The sequence below is a fragment of the Podarcis melisellensis genome (genome assembly GCF_964234715.1).
Source record: "Podarcis melisellensis genome assembly, chromosome: 8".
Classification (NCBI taxonomy): Eukaryota; Metazoa; Chordata; class Lepidosauria; order Squamata; family Lacertidae; genus Podarcis; species Podarcis melisellensis.
Genome location: NC_138540.1, coordinates 6,741,039 through 6,764,228, shown reverse-complemented (window position 1 = coordinate 6,764,228; position 23,190 = coordinate 6,741,039). Strand labels below are relative to the sequence as shown.

Genomic DNA, 23,190 nt, shown 5'->3' with positions numbered 1-23,190 from the left:
GCCAGAGGGTGGGAGAGCGCATGCCCATACGTGTGCACACATGCTATTTCCGGCACACTTTCTGGGTCAGAGGAGCACCAGAAATAGCTTGTGTGCATGTGCACGGGTCTCCTCCGACCCGGATGTGCACCAGAAATAAATGCTTGTGCATGCGCAAATAACGCATGAGCATGCACACAAGCTATTTCCGGTGCTCCTCCGACCCAAAAGTGGGCAGCCGGGCAGCGCAGTGCAGTGCTGGTTAGAGCGGGCGGTGGCAGCAGGTGGTGGGGGTCACTGCGGGCCGGATAAACAAGTCTCTCGGGCCTTATCCAGCCCACGGGCCTTAGTTTGGGGACCCCTGAGTTAAACTATGGAACCCAGTTCCACAGGAGTCAGGAATGGCCACCAACCTGGATGGCTTTAGAAGAGGATTGGACAAAGGCATTGAGAAGAGGGCTTTCGGTGGCTACCAAGCCATGATGACTCTGCTCTGCCTCCACAGACAGAGGTGGCAGTACTTCTGAATATCAGTCACGGGAAGCCACAAGAGGGGAGAGGGCTCTCATTCTTGAATTCTGCTTGCGGGATTCTCACAGGGGATCTAGTTGGTCACTTTGAAAGCAGGATGCTGGACTAGATAGGCCCCTGGCCTGATCTAGCAGGCTCTTCTTATGTTCTTATGACATTAAAATGCCACGAGCATGCACCCACGTGACGATGGAAACTGACTTTCCCTCTAAGATCAAGTATTAGTCATTGGCTATATTTATTATTCTGCCTCTCTGGGTTGCCATCAGCTGTCGTCAGCTCATAATCTTTGCAACCTCGTTTACAGAATCATGTTCAGCATTTATTTATTGCTTTGAAGCATTTATCTGCTACTGTTCAGCCAAAATGTCCACAGCATTGCCCAAATTTAAAGCAAGCAACTAGCAGAAGCTTTAATAAAATAATTTGGCAACGAATAAAGGGATAAACAGCACAGCAACATTGCCACCAAAAGCAGAAACGACCCACAAGGTTGCTGTGGGACTACAATTCCCATTACCCCTGGCAACTGGTCAGGCTGGCTGCTGGGAGTTTATTTGAGGTTATTCTTCTCTCAAATATTTACATGCCTTTATTGCTGCCGTATCTGGATATTCTGTTTCCATGTCAAATGTAAGCCTCTGCTCTAAACATTCCACATATCATAATTAAAAACAGCTTCTGTATTTACCCAGGCTACTTAGTATCATGACAGAACGATCAAAGGAAAGACTGTCTCCATCAATGCCTGGAGTGAGTAGGATTTAAATGCACCTGGTGAGAGAAGGAGGGTGGATTTGACCACTCCACTAGGAGACGAGTCCCCCCCCCCTTCCAGGCCTTCCAGAAAAATGCAAATGAAGTCAGCTGGATGCCACCCTGCCTCCTTGGAAGGGGAGGGGGAAAGTCCTCTTTCTGGAATCCTTCCTGGCCAAGACCATTCAATGCTGACTCAGTGGCTTGACGTTGAGTCTGAGAAGCAAAGAATCTGCTCCTGAACTGGGATGGGGTGGAGGAAGGGTTGTTTTGCCCCACTTTGCTGACACAAGGTGCCTTTCGCCTGCTCTCGATTCCTGGAAAGGGATGACCAGACCACCGAGAGATCCATGCTCTAGTTATGTCCAGGCTGCGTTGCCGTGGTGAGTAATATATGAAGTGGTCCAGAACATCGCTGTCAATTTACAGATTTGAAAATAAGGGACCAGCAGCCTCGAAAATAAGGGATCAGCAGCCAAAATAAGGGATTTTGGTCAACCAGCAGCCAAACGAAGCCTCAAGCGGTGGTTCCCACAGCGCAGCAACCCGGCAAAGGGGATGCAGCAAGGAAAACCACCATCACCTCTCCGCTGGGAAGCGCTGAGCAAAGGCGAGTCCCCAGGCAACGCGGGCAATTTGATCGGCACAAGGCATGCAAGCTCCACCCCCCCAGTCGTTCTTAGACTCCTTATTGGGTGAGCAACGCAGCCAAGCAACACAGGGCAGGGAGGGAGGGAGAGGAGCTGCTTCGTTTGAAACCTGGGGAATTTAAGGGACATCATCAATAAGGGACAGCAGCGGGACATGGCGCTGGGATAAGGGACTTTCCCACCAAATAAAGGACGGTTGACAGCTATGGTCCAGAAGCTGATGCAGAAGATGGCTGCAAGAGCCTTAAGTGGAGTACAGGGTCAGATTTAAGGTGCTGGTTTTGACCTTTAAAGCACTTCACAGTCTAGGACCCTTGTACCTACGGGACCGCCTCTGCCAGTATGCCCCAGGGACGACCTTAAGGTCCATAAATAGCAACACCCTAGAGTTAGATTAGCCTCAACCAGAGCCAGGGCCTTTTCAACACTGGCTCCAGCCTGGTGGAACGCTCTGCCTCATGAGACCAGGGCCCTGCGGGATCTGATTTCTTTCCGCAGGGCCTGTAAGACAGAGTTGTTCCGCCTGGCCTTTGGCTTGGAATTCATTTGATCCCCTCCCCCTCTTTCTTTTGTTCCTTTCTCCTTCTGTGATGGAACTCCTATTTGGTGACTTCCCTGGCTTTTTTCTGGCCCACGTAGGACCAGTCTGGATAGTTAGCCTTGGTGAAGACTTGGCGTTTTCATCCCCCAAAAAGTCTTTGATTTGAGTTTCTACTGAAAGGAGGCTGTATTTTAATGTTGTATTTTAATCTTGTTTTTTTAAGTTGTATTTCAATCAATTGTTTTTGTATCTGGTGTTAGCCACCCTGAGCCCCGGTCTTGGCTGGGGAGGGCGGGGTATAAATAAAACTTATTATTATTATTATTATTATTATTAATGCAGGATCAGGTGTTAACAGATGTATAACGTCAATGCTCACCCATTCAACAAACTTGTTTTGAGGGACGACTGGATGTCATAGGAGGAAAACCAAGGCAGGTCACACACATTAGAAGAGGCTGCTGGATTAGACCAATAGCCAATCTAGCCCTGCATCCACTTCTTGCAGTGGACAACCAGATGCCTGGGGGAAACCTGCAAGCAGGACCTAATTACAAGAGCCCTCTCCCCTCCTGGGGTTTCCAGAAGCTGAGATTCAGAAGCACTGCTGCCTCCAACTGCGATGGCAGAGCTGAGCCATGGTGTCTACAGTGGTGCCCCGCAAGACGAACGCCTCGCAAGACGGAAAACTCACTAGACAAAAGAGTTTTCCGTTTTGGAGGTGCTTTGCAAAACGAATTTCCTATGGGCTTGCTTCGCAAGACGAAAATTTCTTGCGAGTTCCTGCGGGGGTTTTTTCCTCCCCCCCCCTTTTTCTAAGCCGCTAAGCCGCTTATCCGATAAGCTGATAAGCTGATAAGCCGCTAATAGCGCTAATAGAGCTAATCCGCTAAGCCGTCAAATGGGCTTGCTTCGCAAGACGAAAAAACCGCTAGACGAAGAGACTCACGGAATGGATTCTTTTCGTCTTGCGAGGCACCACTGTAATCTATGGTTCCCAGACATCCCCGTTTCCCAGGGACAGCCCCCAGATTTTCATATCTGTCCCTGGAATTTCCCCGGATTTATATTTTAAGTGTTGTAGATTTATTAGGTAAAGGTAAAGGGACCCCTGACCATTAGGTCCAGTCGTGGCCAACTCTGGGATTGCGGCGCTCATCTCGCTTTATTGGCCGAGGGAGCCAGCGTTTGTCCGCAGACAGCTTCCAGGTCATGTGGCCAGCATGACTAAGCTGCTTCTGGAGAACCAGAGCAGCGCACAGAAACACAGTTTACCTTCCCACCAGAGCAGTACCTATTTATCTACTTGCACTTTGATGTGCTTTCAAACTGCTAGGTTGGCAGGAGCAGGGACCAATCAACGGGAGCTCACCCCGTCGCGGGGATTCGAACCACCGACCTTCTGATCGGCAAGTCCTAGGCTCTGTGGTTTAACCCACAGCGCCACCCGCATCCCTTGTAGATTTATTAGTAGGGAATGAATGTTGCGTGATTGGTTCAACGGCACAAGACACATCATATGGGGACTTCCGGCGAGGCAAAATGGTGGGCGCCATGGCAGCGAGCAGCTCCTGAAGCCAGCCAGAGCCAACTGCACTACCAGGCTGGCTCTGGGCTGCTGAGACTGCCGCTGCCACTGCCACTGCTGAGGGGAAACTGGGGGTGCCCGGTGCCTCAACTGGGGGAACCGCTGACTCCCCCCGCCGTGACCCAAATCGAGCCGGGAGCAAGAGCACCTTGCCGACTGTCCAGTGGTGCTCCAGGGCCAGGAAAACCCTGGAACTGCCGCAGGGAGAAGGAGGAGAGGAGAAGGAGAAGGAAGAGAGAGAAAAAGGAAGGAGGGGGAAAAGGGGAGCCCCGAGCTTGCCGGGCCACTGCCACTAAGGAAGAGATGTAGGAGAGCACTGGAAGGGCAAGGACACGTGGCTGAGCCCAGGCCCAACCTGAGCCTACTCCACAGCGGCTAGCGCTCCAGGAGAGCAGGCTGGAGCCCAGAGGAAGGTCGCGTGACAGAGGAGACCACAGAAGAGAAGATATTACTTCTTTTAAAAAAAACAACCCTGTTTTTTAATAACTATTTTTTTCTCTTTTTTAAAAAAGTGTCCCTGGATACTTTGGAAAAAATCTGGTAACCTTAGTCTAATCCCCATTGATGGCCCTCTCCTCCATGAATATGTCCAACCATCTTTTAAAGCCATCCAAGTTGGTGGCCATCACTGCCTCCTGTGGCAATGAGTTCCATAGTTTATCTATGTGTTACATGAAGAAGGACTTCCTTTTATCTGTCCTGAATCTTCCAACAGTCAGCCTCATTAGATGTCCAAGAGTTCTAGTGTTACAAGAGAGGGAGTAAAAACCTTTCTCAAGGGAGTTTGTGAGACAACCCACCAGTCAATCATGCAGCTTGGCCCAAAAGGCCTATCCTGGTCAAAAACTGGCCCGCAGAGCCAAAGGCATGCCCTGCTCTGTCCCAGGCACACAGCATATTCAAAAGCTGCACACATCCAATATCTCTTGTGAACGTTTGCTGACACATAACGCTCTCCGTTGAACATCTCCATGTTTCTCAGGATGGGATGTCTTTGCACTGCCTGTGGGTCTCCCCACCTGCCCTGAGTTCTGGAAACTCGAGGCCCACTGTGCACCCAGCCAATTTCTAAATCATTTTCAAGATACCAATTTCCAATATACCAGATATGCACAAAACAGTAGCTAAGGAAAAGACATTTTGCTGCCTGAGGCGAAAAACAAGATGGCGCCCTCCTCCAAGGCCCGTCCTGAAGCCAACTGGACTGGTAGTTGAATCCTACTTTAATACTGGTGAAACGGCTACCCTCAAGGGCAAAAGGCTAGCCTGGGGGCTACAGGGCAGGTCATGTGGCAATCGCAGCTCTGTTCACTCCCTGCCCCACCTCAGCATCTGCCGCCTGAGGCAGCTGCTTCATTCTGCCTCATTGTAGGGCTGGCCCTGATGGGATGAGCCAGATCCGCTTTAAAGTGCCATGTGTACATACACAGACAGCCCTGAACTCCCACGAGAGAGGAGCAAGAAGATGTTGGTTCTCCTGGATAGAAAACAGCAAACGGAAATGACCAAGAAGCCTTTTTCCCTTGGCCTCTCTTACCTGAGACAATTGAAGCGAGTCTGAATATATCAGTGAGACGAGAGGTGACTGGTTCGTAGGGGGAAGCTTCATAAAACTCTTCTCCTGGAATGAGAAGGAGGAGAAAGGGAGACTCTTAGAAACTCATAATGTCCTTTTGCTTCTGCGCGGGGTGGGGGCAGAGAGCCACAGATCCCTGGATCCCTGTTAATCTGCGATTTCTTTCTTGTGAAAACAAACGCAAAGCAGTTGACCAAAAACCTGAATCAATAGCATTGTTAATCAGAAAAATTAACAACAACTATTTAAGGTTTTGGAGAATTTAAAATGACAATAGACTAAGATTAAAACTCACACCAACTTTCTAAAGATCCAGGCAGGTTTGTCTAAACAAGGATGTTTTTTACAGGCACCAAAAAGAGGACAGTGAAGACGCCTGTCTGATGTCAATAGGCAGGGAGTTCCAGAGTGTAGGTTCTGCCACACTAAAATACCAACCTCTTGCAAATGTGGAATGGGTATTGCATGGTACCTATAACACCACCACCTCCACTGATTGGATAAGAGGGTGATGTGGCTCAGCAGCTATCATGGGCTGGCCTTAGCTGATCTGTGAAATCAGATTCAGCTCACAAACACTTTTCTCCAGATAAAGCTCTCTTGCCCCCTTTTTTCTTGATATCTGACCTATGAAACAGGACTGGCAGCCTCACAGGGTTCTTGCAAGCATGAAAGAGGCAAAGGCTATTTTAACACGGACAGTTCTAAGCATCAAGAGCCTACGTAGCTTGATTGAACGGCCCCTGGAGCTGCTCAGGCAAGGCATTTCAGATGCATCTGGGAGCCCTTGCATTCCCAATTTGCCTCTGAAGCCCTGGTGTGAGGGCCCCAGTTTAAACCATGGATTTCAGCAGCTCTTAGTCCCAATGCCACTTTAAACCATAGAATTTTAGAGTTGGAAGGAACCCCAAAGGCCATCTAGTCCAAAACTCTGCAATGCAAGAATCAAAGCTAAAGAATCCCTGGCCATCCACTGTCTGTTTAAAAGCCTCCTACAAAGGAGAGTCTTCTCTGTATCGTTCCAATTTTAGTATAAAGGTAAAGGTAAAGGGACCCCTGACCATTAGGTCCAGTCGTGGCCGACTCTGGGGTTGTGGCGCTCATCTCGCTTTATTGGCCGAGGGAGCCGGCGTACAGCTTCTGGGTCGTGTGGCCAGCAGGACTAAGCCGCTTCTGGCGAACCACAACAGCACACGGAAACGCCGTTTACCTTCCCGCCGGAGTGGTACCTATTGATCTACTTGCACTTTGATGTGCTTTCGAACTGCTAGGTTGGCAGGAGCAGGGACCGAGCAACGGAAGCTCACCCCGTCGCAGGGATTCGAACCGCCGACCTTTTGATCGGCAAGTCCTAGACTCTGTGGTTTAACTCTCAGTATATGTGCTGCCAAAGCGAGCACCCTACAACAGAGAGTCCGCCACCTTCTAAAGTAGTCTGTTCCACAGGCAAACAGCTCTTGCCACTGAAAAGTTCTTCCTATTGTTTAGACGGACTCTCCTTCCCCTAAAATTGGACCCATTGGTTCAGGTCCTGCCCTCTGGAGCAGCAGAAAACAAGATTATTCCATCCTGCATATGACAGGTATCTGGAGATGGCTATCATGTCACCTGTCAGCCTTCCCTTCTCCAGGCTAAATAACTCCAATAATAATAAATAAATAAATTATTATTATTATTATTATTATTATTATTATTATTATTATTATTATTATTATTTGTACCCTGCCTATTTGTTCCCCAGCCACTCTGGGCGGCTTCCAACAAAATATTAAAATACAGTAATGCATCAAACATTAAAAGCTTCCCTGAACAGGGCTGCCTTCAGATGCCTTCTAAAAGTCTGGTAGTTGTTGTTCTCTTTGACATCTGGTGGGAGGGCGTTCCACAGGGCGGGTGCCACTACCAAGAAGGCCCTCTGCCTGTTTCCCTGTAATTTGGCTTCTCGCAGTGAGGGAACTGCCAGAAGGCCCTCGGAGCTGGACCTCAGTGTCTGGGTAGAATGATGGGGGTGGTTCAGGTCCTCCCCTCTGGAGCAGCAGAAAACAAGATTGCTCCATCCTGCATATGACAGGTATCTGTAGATGTCTATCATGTCACCTGTCAGTCTCCCTTCTCCAGGCTAAATAACTCCCTCAACCTCCTAAGGCTTCGTTTCCAGACCCTTGATCATTTACTTCAGGGGTCGGCAAGGTTTACCTCACCTGGGCCGGTTCACTCCAGCAAAGATCCCTCTGTAGGCCGTATTGCGCATGCATTTGAGTGCACACGCATGCAGACACAATTTCCAGCAATACAGAAGTTAGTCCCTGCGCCACACCGGTTTAGCGCAGCACGTGGGGACTCACTGAGCGGGCAGCTCAGTTCGGCGGCGGCTCGTGGGCCGGTTAAATGACCTCCGCGGGCTGCTTGTGGCCTATGGGCCTTAGGTTGCCAACCCCTGATTTACTTGTTCCACCCTTTGCGATCAGGAGTTGCAAAACAAGCTCAAAGGATGGAGAGACTCTGGTGGAGGAGGAGGAGACCTCCCTCCCAGGTTCCTCCTGGGCTGCTTACTCACAGAAGATATTCTCAGCCTGCAGGAGGAGGAGGAGGTGGCAGCTGCCCCCCTCTTCTCTTGTAATTATGAAGCTCAGCTGCTCAAACACAAGGTTATTAGCAAGCCAGGAGCACTCCAGGAAGGGTCAGCCCCCACCATGGGAGCTCCTCGCTGGACAGTTACAAATGCATTTCATTACAGTACTGGGGGTTGTTCCCCATTGCCAGGCGAGCTCAGCTGCCCCCGTGTACAGAGGCTGCTTCTCAAGGGCACGCTTCTCACACAGGCTGCTTCTCTCCTTTCGCAATAGGGAACGGGAGCCCGGGAAGGGAAAGACAGAGCCTTAAGGGGAGGTTCACATGGAAATCCTAGAGTCGTAGAGGCGTCATCGAGCCCAACCCCCTGCAATCCGACTTGAAACGCAGCAAGGTCGTTTCCCAGCCGCCCACAGAGTTCCAAGATGCATTTACAAAGGATCATTCCCATCAGAAAGGGTTGGGATGCCTGAACGATGGTCGCCAGATTCTGTGTATAGATCTGTAGGCACAGACCAACCCATGACCCAAACTAGTTCGTTAAGAAAATCCCCATACTCTGTTCCATGGGTGACTCTGGATCAACTCTCTGCAGTAGCTTATCTTAAAGTTTTAAGTGTTTATAGGCTTATCACATTTATAATTTTTAAATTTATTGTTGTACATTGTTTTAAATGTTTGTTTTCCTTCTGGGATTGTACCCCCAAGTGTGTTTTATAAGCTGGTCTCTGACCGTAATAAATTATCTATCTATCTATCTTGGGACCTTTTCAGTTTCCATCCATGACAATTCCTATTTACGAAGCTGTTGTCTGCATACGTGTGATGGCCAGACATTCGCGCAACCACTGACTCTGCACCCAGTTTCCTAATAGGATTGAAGTTGGCTTCAGAAACAGCAGCATTTGTCAAGGAACAGCAGGAACGAAACGGATCGTGGCTAACATCGTGTGAACGTGGCTTCTAAATTTAGCAGTGGGAGTGCACTGGATGCAGAGGAAGCGGTCTTTTGAATGTGCCCAAAGAGACTCTGGGGACGCGGGTGGCACTGTGGTCTAAACCACTGAGCCTAGGGCTTGCCAATCAGAAGGTCGGCGGTTTGAATCCCCGCAATGGGGTGAGCTCCCGTTGCTCAGTCCCTGCTCCTGCCAACCTAGCAGTTCGAAAGCACGTCAAAGTGCAAGTAGATAAATAGGTACCACTGCAGCGGGAAGGTAAACGGCGTTTCTGTGCACTGCTCTGGTTCACCAGAAGCGGCTTAGTCATGCTGGCCACATGACCTGGAAGCTGTACGCTGGCTCCCTTGGCCAGTAAAGCGAGATGAGCGCCGCAACCCCAGAATCGTCCGTGACTGGACCTAATGGTCAGGGGTCCCTTTACCTTTAAAGAGGCTCTGACTTCCATCTACGTGTGCAAAGGGGGAGCAAGTGAGGAAAGTCCTGGTGTCTGTCAGCCATAGCTCAGTGGCAGAGCAGCTGCCTTGCATGTAGAAGGTTCCAGGTTCAATCCCTGGAATGTCCAGGAAGGGTTGGGAGAGATCTCCTCCCTGAAATCCTGGAGCGCTGCTGCCAGTCAGGGCTTGTCCACACCCCCGCTTGTCCCATGCTTAAAAAGCTCAGGTCCAAGTGGTTTTCCACTTCTCCCATGCTTTCTAGGCACAGGTCCAAACGGTTTTGCATTTGCCCCACAGCTCCCCTGGAAGAATGCTCTTTGCTGTAGAATTGGAACAAACAGCAATCCATGGAAAAGTCAGTTGCTGTTTGGTCTGATTCAGTGGTAAGAGCCGTTCAGCAGTGGAACAGACTCCCACGAGATATGGCAGACTCTCCTTCCTTTGAGGTTTTTAAACTGAGGTGGAATAGCCATCTGCTAGGGAAACTTTAAATGAGATTCCTGGACCTCAGAGGGGTTGGGCTGGATGACTCTTGGGGTCCCTTCCAACTCAGCAATTCTATGAAATCGATTAAGTGGCTAGCCTTGCTTCTGCCTCCATGAAGCTGGAGAATTGCTGGCATGGAATCAAAGCTTTGTCTCTCCATGGGCAGCTCTGACAGGCCACAGCTTTGCAATTCCCCCTCGCTGGGCTTGCAATGACAAATCACACATTCGCAATTCAGGTGCCTCAGCTGCTTCTTTTTCTATATCGCTTCGCCAGGGCCATAAGTAATTAGGTATCTGAAAAACTTTGCCCCTTGCTAGGAAAATTGCCTTGCATCAAAAGGGCAGTGGGCTTCCCCTGATCTGGAGGAGGCAGAAATAGCCTCTGGGGGGAAGCACCAAGGTGGAAGGGGAGCAGCCTTGGTTGGGGGGGAGCTCAGCTAGGCTCCTTCCAGGAGGAAAGAGGACCTTTGGGCAGATGGTCAGGGGCAACACTTTGGACAGGTGGGCAGATTTTGCTATTTGCAAACTGTCCTTTGCCTGTAGGTGCAGAGAAATATGCCCAGAGACTTGCATTTGCTGGAGGCAGGAAACTGTGCCACAGATCTTGTATGTGTGCCACAGATCTTGTGCCACAGATCTTGTATGTGTAATATGGGGTGCATCCATCAATAGAGCACCCCCATTTTTCCTCCCTCCTCCTGCCAGTTTACTTACAGCTGCTGCACCTTCCTAGGCTAGTTTTTTTTTGTGACAGATTAACATAGAAAAACTGAGATAATGAGGTAAATGTCACACAGAGGCTGGGTACTGCCTTTTTTTTCATTGGCAGGGTCCCTACTTCATGCTAAAAGTTTAAATGGTAACATTTAGAATCACAGAATTGTAAGAGCCGAAAGGTATCCCCTCTCCCCGGATCATCTGGTCCAACCTTCTCCAGTGCAGAAAGCTTTGCAAAATTATTTGCATTTCCAGTGAAAGGCCAAAGGCTGCATTTCAGCTGGCTGGAGATCTTTTGTGAAATGTCGATGTGTTTTGCACATTGAAACTCTGCAGTCAGGAATAAAATAATAATAATGATAATGATAATTTATTTATACCCCGCCCATCTGGCTGAGTTTCCCCAGCCACTCTGGGCAGCTTCCAATCAAGTCTTAAAAACAATACAGCATTAAATATTAAAAACTTCCCTAAACAGGGCTGCCTTCAGATGTCATTAAAAGAGAAGATAGCTGCTTATTTCCTTCACATCTGAAGGGAGGGTGTTCCACGGGGCGGGCACCACTACCGAGAAGGCCCTCTGTCTGGTTCCCTGTAACTGCACAGAGTTCCATGGATCTTACCCCCAGTTAGATTGCTGATATGTGTGCATCGTAATGGATCAACACCATTACCTGCATTCCTGGACACGCTGTGGGGAGCAAGGCTACGGGGGGCTCTCCTGATGAGCTCTTGCACTTCAGAATTTGCCATGGCATTGCAAGTCTGGATTGCAGGGAGTGCCAAAGGGGACATGTGCCTTGGGCAGCCCGTTAGGGGGATAGCGAACTGTATTTTGTCCCCTTCCTTTTTCATACCCCTCACTGCCTGCAGCAACACAGAAGCAAGCCCCTTTTAATGTGGTTTCCTTGCAGGGTTTGTTCTCCACTGGGTGGGGAAGGGGAAGAGGTGTCTAACAGCTGGCCAGGGAAAGAAGGCATGGGAAAGGGAGCACACCTGGTCTGCAAGAGCAGCAGCTTCAAGAGCAGTCAGAAAGGTCATGTGGCTTGGAGGATGTGCTTGAAAAGCCTACAATCTTAACCAAGTCCACACAGCAGTAAACCTTATCCAGCATCTCTTCAAAAGAAGCATGGTCTAGGCTTCCCTGGGATTCTCCCATCAGAGAATGAGATGCAGACTTGCACAACCAGCACTGGTACAGGTGCCATGTAATATCCGTTATGCATTTATAAGAACTCAAATTGTTTGGTTCTTTGGAACTCCCCGCCTCTTGAAATCAGACTTCAATGTACTTTTCACAGTGCCAGTGCTGCCAATTGAAGCGGTCATGTCGGCAGACAAGGGTGAGGCGATCTCGCAAGTGAACCGGTCCCAGGTTGTTAAGGGCTTTATATACTAATAGCAACACCTTGAACTTGGCCCAGTAGCAAGCTGGCAACCAGTACAGATCTCTGAGCACTAACTGCAGCTTCCAGATCAAGCGCAACAGAAGCCCTACATAGAGTGCAATGCAGTCTCATCCATGAAATAACTGGTGCATGAACTACTGTGGCTAAGTTGTCCGTAACTGTTGGAAACCGTACTCCCTGAATTATTCCTTCACCTGCTTACAAGGAGAGGCTTACTAGCCATTTTAGGCACTGATTTCTTTCCGTTTTGTTTTTTAAAAAATAATCTCTTAAAGCAAAAGGTAATTATTTTTTCATGTCCTGTGTACAGTCATACCTTGGGTTGAATGTGCTTCGGGATGAGCGTGTTCGAGTTGCGCTCTTCGGCAACCCGGAAGTAACGGAGCGCGTTACTTCCGGGTTTCGTCGCTTGCGCATGCACAGACGCTCAAAATGATGCCACGCGCATGCGCAGAAGCGCCAAAACGTGACCCGCACACGGGTTATGTTCGCTTCGAGATGCGAATGGGGCTCCGGAACGGATCCTGTTCGCATCTAAAGGTACCACTGTATTCCATCTGGTGAAGGGCCTCACTCCTGCCAGCGGTCATGCTGCAGCATCTAGATCAGGCATCCCCAAACTCAGCCCTCCAGATGTTTTTTGGGACTACTAATCCCATCATCCCTGACCCCTGGTCCTGTTAGCTAGGGATGATGGGAGTTGTAATCCCGAAACATCTGAAGGGCCGAGTTTGGGGAAGCCTGATCTAGACAAAGCACAAGGGTGGCCTCACGTAGAGCGCATTGCAGCAATCCAGCCCAGTTCTCAAAGATCAACTCACCCCTGCTAGCCAGGAAGCTACTTACCCCCTGTCAAGCCAAGGTGGATACTCCAGTAGATCTGAAGGCACAGGAGCTCCTTCTTCATCCCGCGCTTGCAGTGGCAGTCGTAGAGGGGGCTCTCCTGTAGCACCTCCAGCGCTGCCTGGCACTCCTTGTTGGCCAGCATGGTGTTGCGGTCACGCCCAGCCACACACTGGCGCAGCGTGCGGTAACGGGAGCTGCAGCTGGGCTCGGCCGCACACAGCTCGTTGGCGCGGACACAGTCCACAGGGATCCGCCAGGTGTGGAAGTCCTGGGTGGTCAGCGAGGAAGAAGCAGCCCAGGTGTGCAACATCTTGTCTGCAGGCAAGGAGGAGAACATAGAGAAGCGGCTCAGAGAGGCAGAGAGCAAAGACACAGGGCACACGTCCACAAAGCCTGGGTAATAATAATAATAATAATAATAATAATAATAATAATAATAATTTATTTATATCCCGCCCTTCCCAGCCGAAGCCGGGCTCAGAGCGCCTAACAACAGTAAAATGATAAAACATTCTAAAATCATTTCATTATAAAATTAATTCAAATCAGATTGATGGCAACCATTGGGCTAGAGTTCTCTGAGGATTACCAAAGGAGGGGGTCAGACTGTGCCTTGGCCAAAGGCCTGGTGGAACAGCTCCGTCTTGCAGGCCCTGCGGAAAGATGTCAGGTCCTGCAGGGCCCTAGTCTCTTGTGACGGAGCGTTCCACCAGATTGGAGCCACAGCCGAAAAAGCCCTGGCTCTAATTGAGGCCAGCCTAACCTCTCTGTGGCCCGGGACCTTCAAGATGTTTTTGTTTGAAGACCGTAAGGTCCTCTGTGGGACATACCAGGAGAGGCGGTCCCGTAGGTAGGAGGGTCCTAAGCCGTATGAGGCTTTAAAGGTTAAAACCAGCACCTTAAACCTGACCCTGTACTCCACTAGGAGCCAGTGCAGCTGGTATAGCACCGGGTGGGTGTGATCTCGCAGCGAGGACCCCGTAAGGAGTCTCGCCGCGGCATTCTGCACCCGCTGGAGTTTCTGGGTCAGTCTCAAGGGCAGCCCCACGTAGAGCGAGTTACAATAATCCAGTCTGGAAGTGACCATCACATGAATCACAGTGGCTGGGTCAGGGCGAGAGAGGTAAGGAGCCAACTGCTTAGCTTGGTGGAGATGAAAAAATGCCGCCTTTGTTATAGCTGCAATCTGCGCCTCCATGGAAAGGGAGGTGTCAAAGATTACACCCAAACTCTTAACGGACGGTGCTGGCACTAATTGCATCCCCGCAAGAGATGGGAGTTGCCCCCCCCCCAATCCCATATCGTCCCTTCCCAGCCAAAGGACCTCTGTCTTCGAAGGATTTAGCTTCAACCGGCTCCCACGTAACCATCCAGCCACAGCTTCCAAGCATCTGATCAGTGTGTCTGGGGCCGAGTCAGGATGGCCATCCATCAACAGATAGAGTTGGGTGTCATCAGCATACTGATGGCAGCCCAGCCCAAAACTCCGGACAAGCTGGGTGAGGGGGCACATAAAGATGTTAAAAACTCAGTGTTAGAAACTCAGATAGATAGATATATATTTTAAAATAATATTTATTAAAGTTTTAAAGGTTACAAAAAGAAAAAGTAAAAACACCATATTAAACAAAAACAAAACAACACATCACAATAAGAAAAAAAAGAAAAAGAAAAAAAGAAAACAGAAAAAATAAAATCCATTAAAAAAAAACACAGCGAATCTTCCCATAACTTATCTTTCATTTGCTTGTTTCCTTGACCTCCTCACACCTCCCTTTTTTGTATTCTAGTTCGGTTAACTATTTCAGCAAATCCTTTCCCTCTTTCCCAATTTTTGTCCTGTAATTTATCTTAATATAATGTAACTTTACTTCCCCTCCTTTCACCAATTAACAGTCTGTTTTTTCCTAATCCTTTATAACATTTCTGCTAAAACCACATAACTTCATTCCAACATCCTTCTAACATTCATTAATTTTACAATGTTTCTGTAAATAGTCTTTAAATTTCTTCCAATCTTCCTCCACTGACTCTTCTCCCTGGTCTCGGATTCTGCCACTCATTTCCGCCAGTTCCATGTAGTCCAAGAAACTCAGATTTATAAGCAAGGCGCCAAATGGCTCCTTAAACCAAATTTGCAGTCGCCAAAACGGAATGTCTAGGAGGCAAGACAGCTCTAGAATCTTTTTTTTCAAATGATGGACTGACCATGATTGATTCTCAGTTAAACATCTCGCTAGTTCAGAGCACAATCTTGAGCTAGGTTAAGAGCATGGAGAACTTAAAGAAGAAAAGTCACTTGATCCAAGGACAGTCCAACAGTCCTGTTCTGACCTCTTTCTCTTAATCATGAATCACGCTGCACAGAAAAAGCATTTGGGCTACAGAAATTCATTCCAGCTGTGCAGATAAAATATAATTGATAGAATTCTGCAGGATTAGTCTGTGAAAACTGCACCGATCCAACGGTCCCCAGATGGTGGAGATGTCAGGTGTCATCCTGGCCCCCAGGCATCTTCACCTGGTTGCAAGTGATTGAGAGAAGTTATTCTCCCTCTCTCGTAACATTAAGAACTGCTTGTGGGTATCTAGCTGGGGCCCTGGTCTGATAGTAATAATAATATTTGTACCCTGCCCATCAGGCTGGGGCTCCCCAGCCACTCTCGGAGGCTTCCAACAGAGATTAAAAAATACATTAAAATGTCACACATTAAAAACTTCCCTGAACAAGGCTGCCTTCAGATGTCTTCTAAAAGTCAGATAGTTGTTTGTTTCCTTGACATCTGATGGGAGGGCATTCCACAGGCAAGCGCCACTACCGAGATGCCCTCTGCCTGGTTCCCTGTAACCTCACTTCTCACAGAGATGGAACTGCCGGAAGGCCCTTGGAGCTGGACCTCAGTGTCCAGGTAGAACAATGGGGGTGGAGACGCTCTTTCAGGTATAATGGGCCAAGGCCGTTTAGGGTTTTAAAGGTCAACACCAACACTTTGAATTGTGCTCGGAAACATACTGGGAGCCAATGTAGGTCTTTCAAGACAGGTGTTATGTGGTCTCGGCAGCTGTCACCAGTCTAGCTGCCGCATTCTAAATTTGTTGGAGTTTCCGGGTCACCTTCAAAGGTCGCCCCACGTAGAGAGCATTGCAGCAGTCCAAGCGGGAAATAACCAGAGCATGCACTACTCTGGCGAGATAGTCTGCGGGCAGGTAGGTGTGACGTTAACATATGAGAGAGTGCTGGAGATGAAATAGTTAAACAGGTTGCCCAGTCAGGACACTTTTCTGTGGCGATCACACAGGGTCCCAGGATGTTTCACTGTCTATTGATCCCTGTGCCACCACTTTATTTCTCGCTGCCACCACCCAGGCCTTACCTGGTACAATACTGAGTCCAGTCAGGGTTAAATTAAACTACAAACTTTTGTTTATTTATTGCAGTTTAACAAGCATGTGGTTTCATAAACCGTATCAGTCCATTGCATTCATGGGGTGCCTATCCCGACCTATAACTTCTGCTACCTGCTCTAACTCACTAAACCACCTCTCAGATATTCACTTGTCTGCCTAGCTCCTAACTGTTCCTGACTCAGCCTATTTTGTTACACTAACACAATCTACCCACAACTCTAGCCCAATTCACTCCCACTCCAAAGAACCACCCAACGAACTTTCCAACGCACTCCCCCCCAAACTCCTCCCTGAGCTGGTTTTATAGTCCCACTGACTCCACCCCCCTGGGTCCTGACTGGGCAACCTGTTTAACTATTTCACCTCCAGCACTCTCTCATATGTTAACGTCACAGTAGGATCTCAGCCTGCATACCTAATGGAGCTGGTAGACAGCTGTCCTGGATACACAATTGACCTGCGCCTCCATGGACAGCTGTGACTCCAAAATGACTCCCAGGCTGTGCACCTGGTCCTTCAGAGGCACAGTTACCCTATTCAGAACCAGGAAGTCCTCCACACCAGCCCGCCCCCTGTCCCTCAAGAACAGACCCAAAATGTTCTTTAGTTCTGATGTTTTAACATTTCTGTGTTACCAGGAATGGCAATGAGAGGATCTAAGTATTAAAATAGTAGCCCCAAGCTCCTCCTGCCCCACCTGAAAGGCTGCCTCTCCTTCAGCTCAGCAGGATCACCAGACCTTCAAGGCCTCACAGCTGGTGAGTGTTAGCACAAGGAGGCCACCCACCATCTTTTCCCAGACTAGCCCCAGAAGAAGTGAAGTGCGCACCACCCAGAACCTGCCATCGCGCAGCACCCAAGGGTGCTTTCCTGAATACTTCATATATTTGCTGGAAACTGCCTTGAAGCATTTGTTCGGGCAAAAGGCAGAGAAGGCATCTAGCAATCAAATGCATGGACCACACATGGACCAAGAGCCACGAGAAAATCCAAGCTTCTTGTGTCTCATCATATGCAGAGAGAAACCAGGTGTGCTCCTGCCAGCCAGGAGTCGACAACCATTGAGGGACCAGGTGCACATCTGGAGATCTGAAGAAACGCCCTGGGCACCACAAAATGTGTAAGAAAAACTGGGTGTTACTCAAGAACCTCCTTGCCCACACACAACAGGAAAAGCACACACAGAGAGAGAATATTTAGGACAAATGGAAGCAAGTTTTTCTTCACATTAAACTAGGGCACTAAATTATGTCTAAATTATTTGTATAGAAACATAAAAGTGGCTTGCTTAAGCCATGCAGTCCAAGTATCTAACTTAGCCCTCCTTTCATGTAGGGTTGGGACGCAGGTGGCACTGTGGGTTAAACCACAGAGCTTAGGACTTGCCGATTAGAAGGTTGGCGGTTCGAATCCCCGCGACGGGGTCAGCTCCCCTTGCTCGGTCCCAGCTCCTGCCAACCTAGCAGTTCAAAAGCACGTCAAAGTGCAAGTAGATAAATAGGTACTGCTCCGGCTGGAAGGTAAACAGCATTTCCATGTGCTGCTCTGGTTCGCCAGAAGCAGCTTAGTCATGCTGGCCACATGACCCAGAAGCTGTACGCTGGCTCCCTCGGCCAATAAAGTGAGATGAGCACCGACTGGACCTAATGGTCAAGGGTCCCTTTACCTTTACGGGTAGGGTTCACATGGTGGAAGTGAGAAAACAAAGCATTTGCTAACCTTCCTCTCAAGGTGAGGGGGTGTGACCTATCTAAGTCTGGCAGAACAGCTTACACTATGGTCTTAACCCTTTCGTGCATTAATTAGGGTTAAGCATGTTGGTTGTATGAGGCTCGTTTATCCCATATCGCCTGCCCTGGCAGATGGCAACACCTGTCTCAGCAGCAACAGAAGCACCTGGGCAGCTCTTTTGCAGGTAAAGCGCTTTCTTCTCTTTCTTTTTGTCACTTTAAAACACCCAGCTGCCAGCATGACTTTGGCAGGAAGGTCACAACTGAATGTCAAATGAAAGTGTTACTGGAACGACAGTTCTGGGGGCACAGTGAGGAGGCAGACTGCCCAGCACTGCCAAGCCTTACTTTTCATATTTTTGTTGTTGTTTTTTATTAAAGATTTTCTTGTTTTACAGAAGTATTTGTAATGTCTCTCGTAATTTTTCCATTTAACATTTTTACAAATCAGTTTCATTTGTTGAGACATTGGGGGGGAGAGGGGGGGGTTGGGTGGCGATGTATCTATTTTGCTTAATGTATGTAGGGTTTGGTGTCAGCGTTGCCCATGCAGGTTCTCTGCTGTTCATTTGTGGTTTTTTGGTGGTAAGAGAGGTTGGAGTTGGCCTAGGGTGTGGTTGTTTGTGACTGGCTGTGGTGATCTTTGTTTCCGTGTGTGAGTGGGGTGCGTGGGTGAAACACCATAACCAGACATTGGAGAGACCTGTCAGAAGTAAGCATGGACCAATGGTACCAAATAGTATGGGAAACAGCCCTACTACAAAAATTAACCAATACAGTGGTACCTCAGGTTAAGTACTTAATTCGTTCTGGAGGTACGTAACTTAACCTGAAACTGTTCTTAACCTGAAGCACCACTTTAGCTAATGGAGCCTCCTGCAGCTGCTGCACCGCCGGAGCACAATTTCTGTTCTCATCCTGAAGCAAAGTTCTTAACCTGAAGCACTATTTCTGGGTTAGCAGAGTATATAACCTGAAGCGTATGTAACCTGAAGCATATGTAACCCACTGTAAACTGAAACTGGCACAGGGACAAACAGAAGAAGACGCCTTTACCGCGGTATGGTTCCCCTTTATCACATACACAGTTCACTTTTCATTTTTCATGTATCACAACTCTCCTCACTGTTCAAGCTGGGTGGAGCCAAGAGGAGCAATAAGGGCACAGCAAGCTCAGTGTTCTTCATTGAAGGACAGCTTCCAAACACCACTTTTAAAGAGAAAGGCGGAGAGAGAGAGGTCTGCTGTTTCTTCTCCATAGCCAAGAATATTCCATTGAAATGCTGGGGCTTTAGTCATTCTTGGGATTTGAAGAACTCATCTCCTGCACAGCTGTCCTACAAAGTCAGCCCTTTCTAAAGAATCCGGTTGCCTTTTTATTTTCAGGCACCAAAGAAACATCCCGGCAGACTCCGAGAGCCTCCTAAAACATCCATCAAACCTTACTGCAAGACAAGAGGAGGACAATGGCGATTCTTTCATGTGCTGCAGAAGACGGAGGAATCAGAAGTAGCTAAGAAGCAAGAGGAGCCAGGGGTTGTGCTGCGCAAAGGCCTTGCCACCGTCTTGCAGGAGGGATATGCTTGGCAGAATCCCAGACTGGATCCCTTAACCAAATACATGAAGATGATCTGTACTCTGCAACACTTAAAAAGTACATGCCCAACATCCAGACTGCAATGTGTTGCCTGTTTTGTAGTCCAGTCAAATGAAGAAACTGTGCTGTCATCACTTACATTCCTGGCTTTGAATCTTTGATCCGACAGATTTTCAGGAGCATGAATCAGATGGCAACAAAATTATGCTGCTCTGTTCTTTCTCCCAAGCCCAGTCCTTTGAGGTTTCATCTAGAAGGCAGAAAGAGATCCACCAACTATGCCAAGAAGAGGAAGACTACAAACAAAGAAAGCATTGAATCCTTCTTCCTTCCCTTGTCACAATGGCAAGGCCCCCCAAAGGGCAGAAATGTATCTCACACTTGCATTTGAGCTGTACTCTCAGGGTTTGCTTGTCCTTGGGGTACAGGAATTGTAGTGATCCAGTACATAGCTAAAGGTAAAGGGACCCCTGACCATTAGGTCCAGCCATGAGTGACTCTGAGGTTGCGGCACTCATCTCGCTTTATTGGCTGAGGGAGCCAGCGTACAGCTTCCGGGTCATGTGGCCAGCATGACTAAGCCGCTTCTGGTGAACCAGAGCAGCGCATGGAAATGCCGTTTACCTTCCTGCCGGAGCAGTACCTATTTATCTACATGCACTTGATGTGCTTTCAAACTGCTAGGTTGGCAGGAGCAGGGACCGAAGAATGGGAGCTCACCCCATTGTGGGGATTCGAACCGCTGACCTTCTGATCAGCAAGCCTTAGGCTCTGTGGTTTAACCCACAGTGCCACCCACATTCCTAATACAGTACATGATCTTACACAAATGTGTTACTGTTACACAGTTTTAGAAATCATTTGGAGGGCATAAATACATGAAAACTTGGTCTTAAACATTTTGTTTATCATTCTAAAAGAAAATATTTCTTAATCCAAAAACCTTTCAAAATGTCCATGGGGGAGGGGGGACAGGAAGGACAGAATGGGAGAAAAAGGGCTTTGAAGAAGTGGGGAAATACCTGTTTTCTCCCCTTTCTCCAGTCCGCCCCCATCCAGTCTTCAAAGCTCTAAATTTGGGCAAAAATTCCTAACTTAACATATATTCTAACAGGGTTCAGATTGGCAGGACTGACCAGGAACAAGATTTTGGGGCAAAGGTGGATTCAATCCCAGTGTGTGGGAGTCTTGAAAAAAGTGAATTCTGTGCTAGGGATCATTAGGAAATGAAACTGAAAATAAAACTGCCAATATCAGAATGGCATTATATAATTCTATGGTGTGGCTGTACTTGGAATACTGTGAACAGTTCTGCTTAAAAAGTAAAGGTACCCCTGACCGTTAGGTCCAGTCGCGGACAACTCTGGGGTTGCACGCTCATCTCGCTCTATAGCGCCTCAAAAAGGATACTGTTCAAGGTGTAAAAACCTATTATTTACCACTGAACTGGAGCAAACATAAGTCTGCAGAAAACCTGAATCAGGCATCTCCCAAACTCAGCCCTCCAGATGTTCTGGGACTACAATTCCCATCATCCCTGACCACTGGTCCTGTTAGCTAGGGATGATGGGAGTTGTAGTCCCAAAACATCTGGAGGGCCAAGTTCGGGGATGCCTGACCTGAACTGTTGTTTGCTCCAATTCAGCAGCAAAGAGCAGGTTTTCGGTGGGGAAGGGGAGGGAAGCAGCACTTGGGCACAGACCAGGAAAGTGCCAACTTGTGCCTAGAAAGGGCAGGGTGGGTGTGGATGAGCCCCGAATGTTGGATGATTTTGGACAGACACATGTCTTCAGCTATGTAACTCACTTGCACAGGAAGCTGTGACCGTCACCAACTTGGTGGAAGATTAGAAATATGAATGGAGAACAAGGCTATGGATGGCTGCTAGGGCACCATGTTGGCGGAGGCTGGCTTCCACTGTCCCCAGCCTGGGGGTCTTCTGCATTTCACTGGCCCTCCAGTCATGCCGTCTCAGGAGGGTCCTGTGAGAAAGTGGAGAGGGAATTGCTGCTTCCTCTTCTAAGCTGCCATCTGTGAAATGACCTCGGTCTCAGGCTGCTGTCTGCAGGAATTAGATGCTGAAAGTCTGGAAAGCCCTTGAAGGGGTTATCCCAGCAGCCTTGAAGCAGAGCAGCCCCTCTTCCAAATGCAGAGGGGTTGGGCTCCATCATGTGTCAGACATGTGGGTGCTGCGCGGAGGTTAGCACAAGGTGACACGAGAGTCACAGTTCACGCATTCCTTTGAATTCAGCACCCTCTCAGGGTTCACCTAAGTTCACCCAGTTCCATGCCTGGGACATGTTGTTTTCATTAAAACTGCATGATGCGCTGAGAGAGAAAGCATGACAAGATTTGATGCCTTCATCTGCTTTACAGGATTAAAGTCACGCAGACTCAGGAGAGGAGGGAATTTGGGAGCGGTGAATAAGTTGGTGTGTTCTGATTTCATAGGCTTGTAGAGCTGGAAGGGACCCCAAAAGTCACCTAGCCCAATGCCCCGCAGTGCAGGAATCACAGCTGAAGAATTCTTGACAGATAGCCATCAACCTTCTGTTTAAAAACCTCCGGTGAAGGAAAGCTCACCATCTTCTCAGGTAATCCATTCAACTTCCTGATGTTGAGCCAGGATCTCCTTTATTGTCACTGGAATCCATTGGTTTGGGTCCTCCCCTTTGAATCAGCAGAAAACAAGCTTGTTCCATTTTCCATGGGTCAACCATTTAGATATTTGAAGATGGCTGTTGTGTCACCTCTCAGTCGTCTCTTCTCCAGGTTAAATGTACCCAACTCTCTCCACCATTTCTCATAATTCTTGATCAGTTTGGCCATCCTGTTTTCCACACCTTCAGCTTGTCAATCTCCTCCTTAAACTGTGTTGACCAGAACTGGTCACAAGACTCCAAGCGGAGTCGGACCAAGGCAGAACAAAACAAAACAGACCAGTACTATACTTCCCTTGATTTAACTTCCTGGGAACCTCCAACAAGAGCCAACAAAGGCTGCATCTTGAGCTGCTCAATCCTGACATCCATACTCGGCCAAAGCTGTGGTTGCTCAGCTTTGGGCACCTGCTCTGAGTGCCGTATGAGCCACAGAGACCAGCACTGCACAGATTGAGGCAGAACGGGTTGTCCAAGGTAAGGCCAAGAGTTGCAGGCAACCTAGGAAGCTGGTTGCCAAGGTGGTGTCAACCCTTTGAGTCAAAGCCAAGAACAAGGCTAAAGGAAAAGGAGGGAGGGGGAAGGAGGAGGCCTGTCAATGGCAGCACAAGAAGATACAATGGAAACATGAAATGACCAGTTGCCTAAAGTAATTTGACACAGGAAAACAAGCAACAGCAACGTTTGGGAAGCCAGGAAGCTGGTTCATCCAGCATCAGACCATTGGTCCATATAGCTCAGCACTGTCGA

The 23,190-nt window shown here is 48.5% G+C and overlaps 1 protein-coding gene across 1 annotated transcript in view; it reads right to left on the bottom strand.

Moving 5' to 3' along the window:
• The window catches only part of GFRA2 (GDNF family receptor alpha 2), an 85,514-nt gene that overhangs the window by 53,307 nt on the left and 9,017 nt on the right, over window positions 1-23,190 (bottom strand). Inside the window, exons 2-3 of the mRNA XM_081922985.1 lie at window positions 13,046-13,360; window positions 5,583-5,666 (exon numbers count right to left, since the gene is read on the bottom strand). Of these exons, the coding sequence (XP_081779111.1) occupies window positions 5,583-5,666; window positions 13,046-13,360 (399 nt within the window). The remainder of the gene's footprint in view (window positions 1-5,582; window positions 5,667-13,045; window positions 13,361-23,190) is intronic.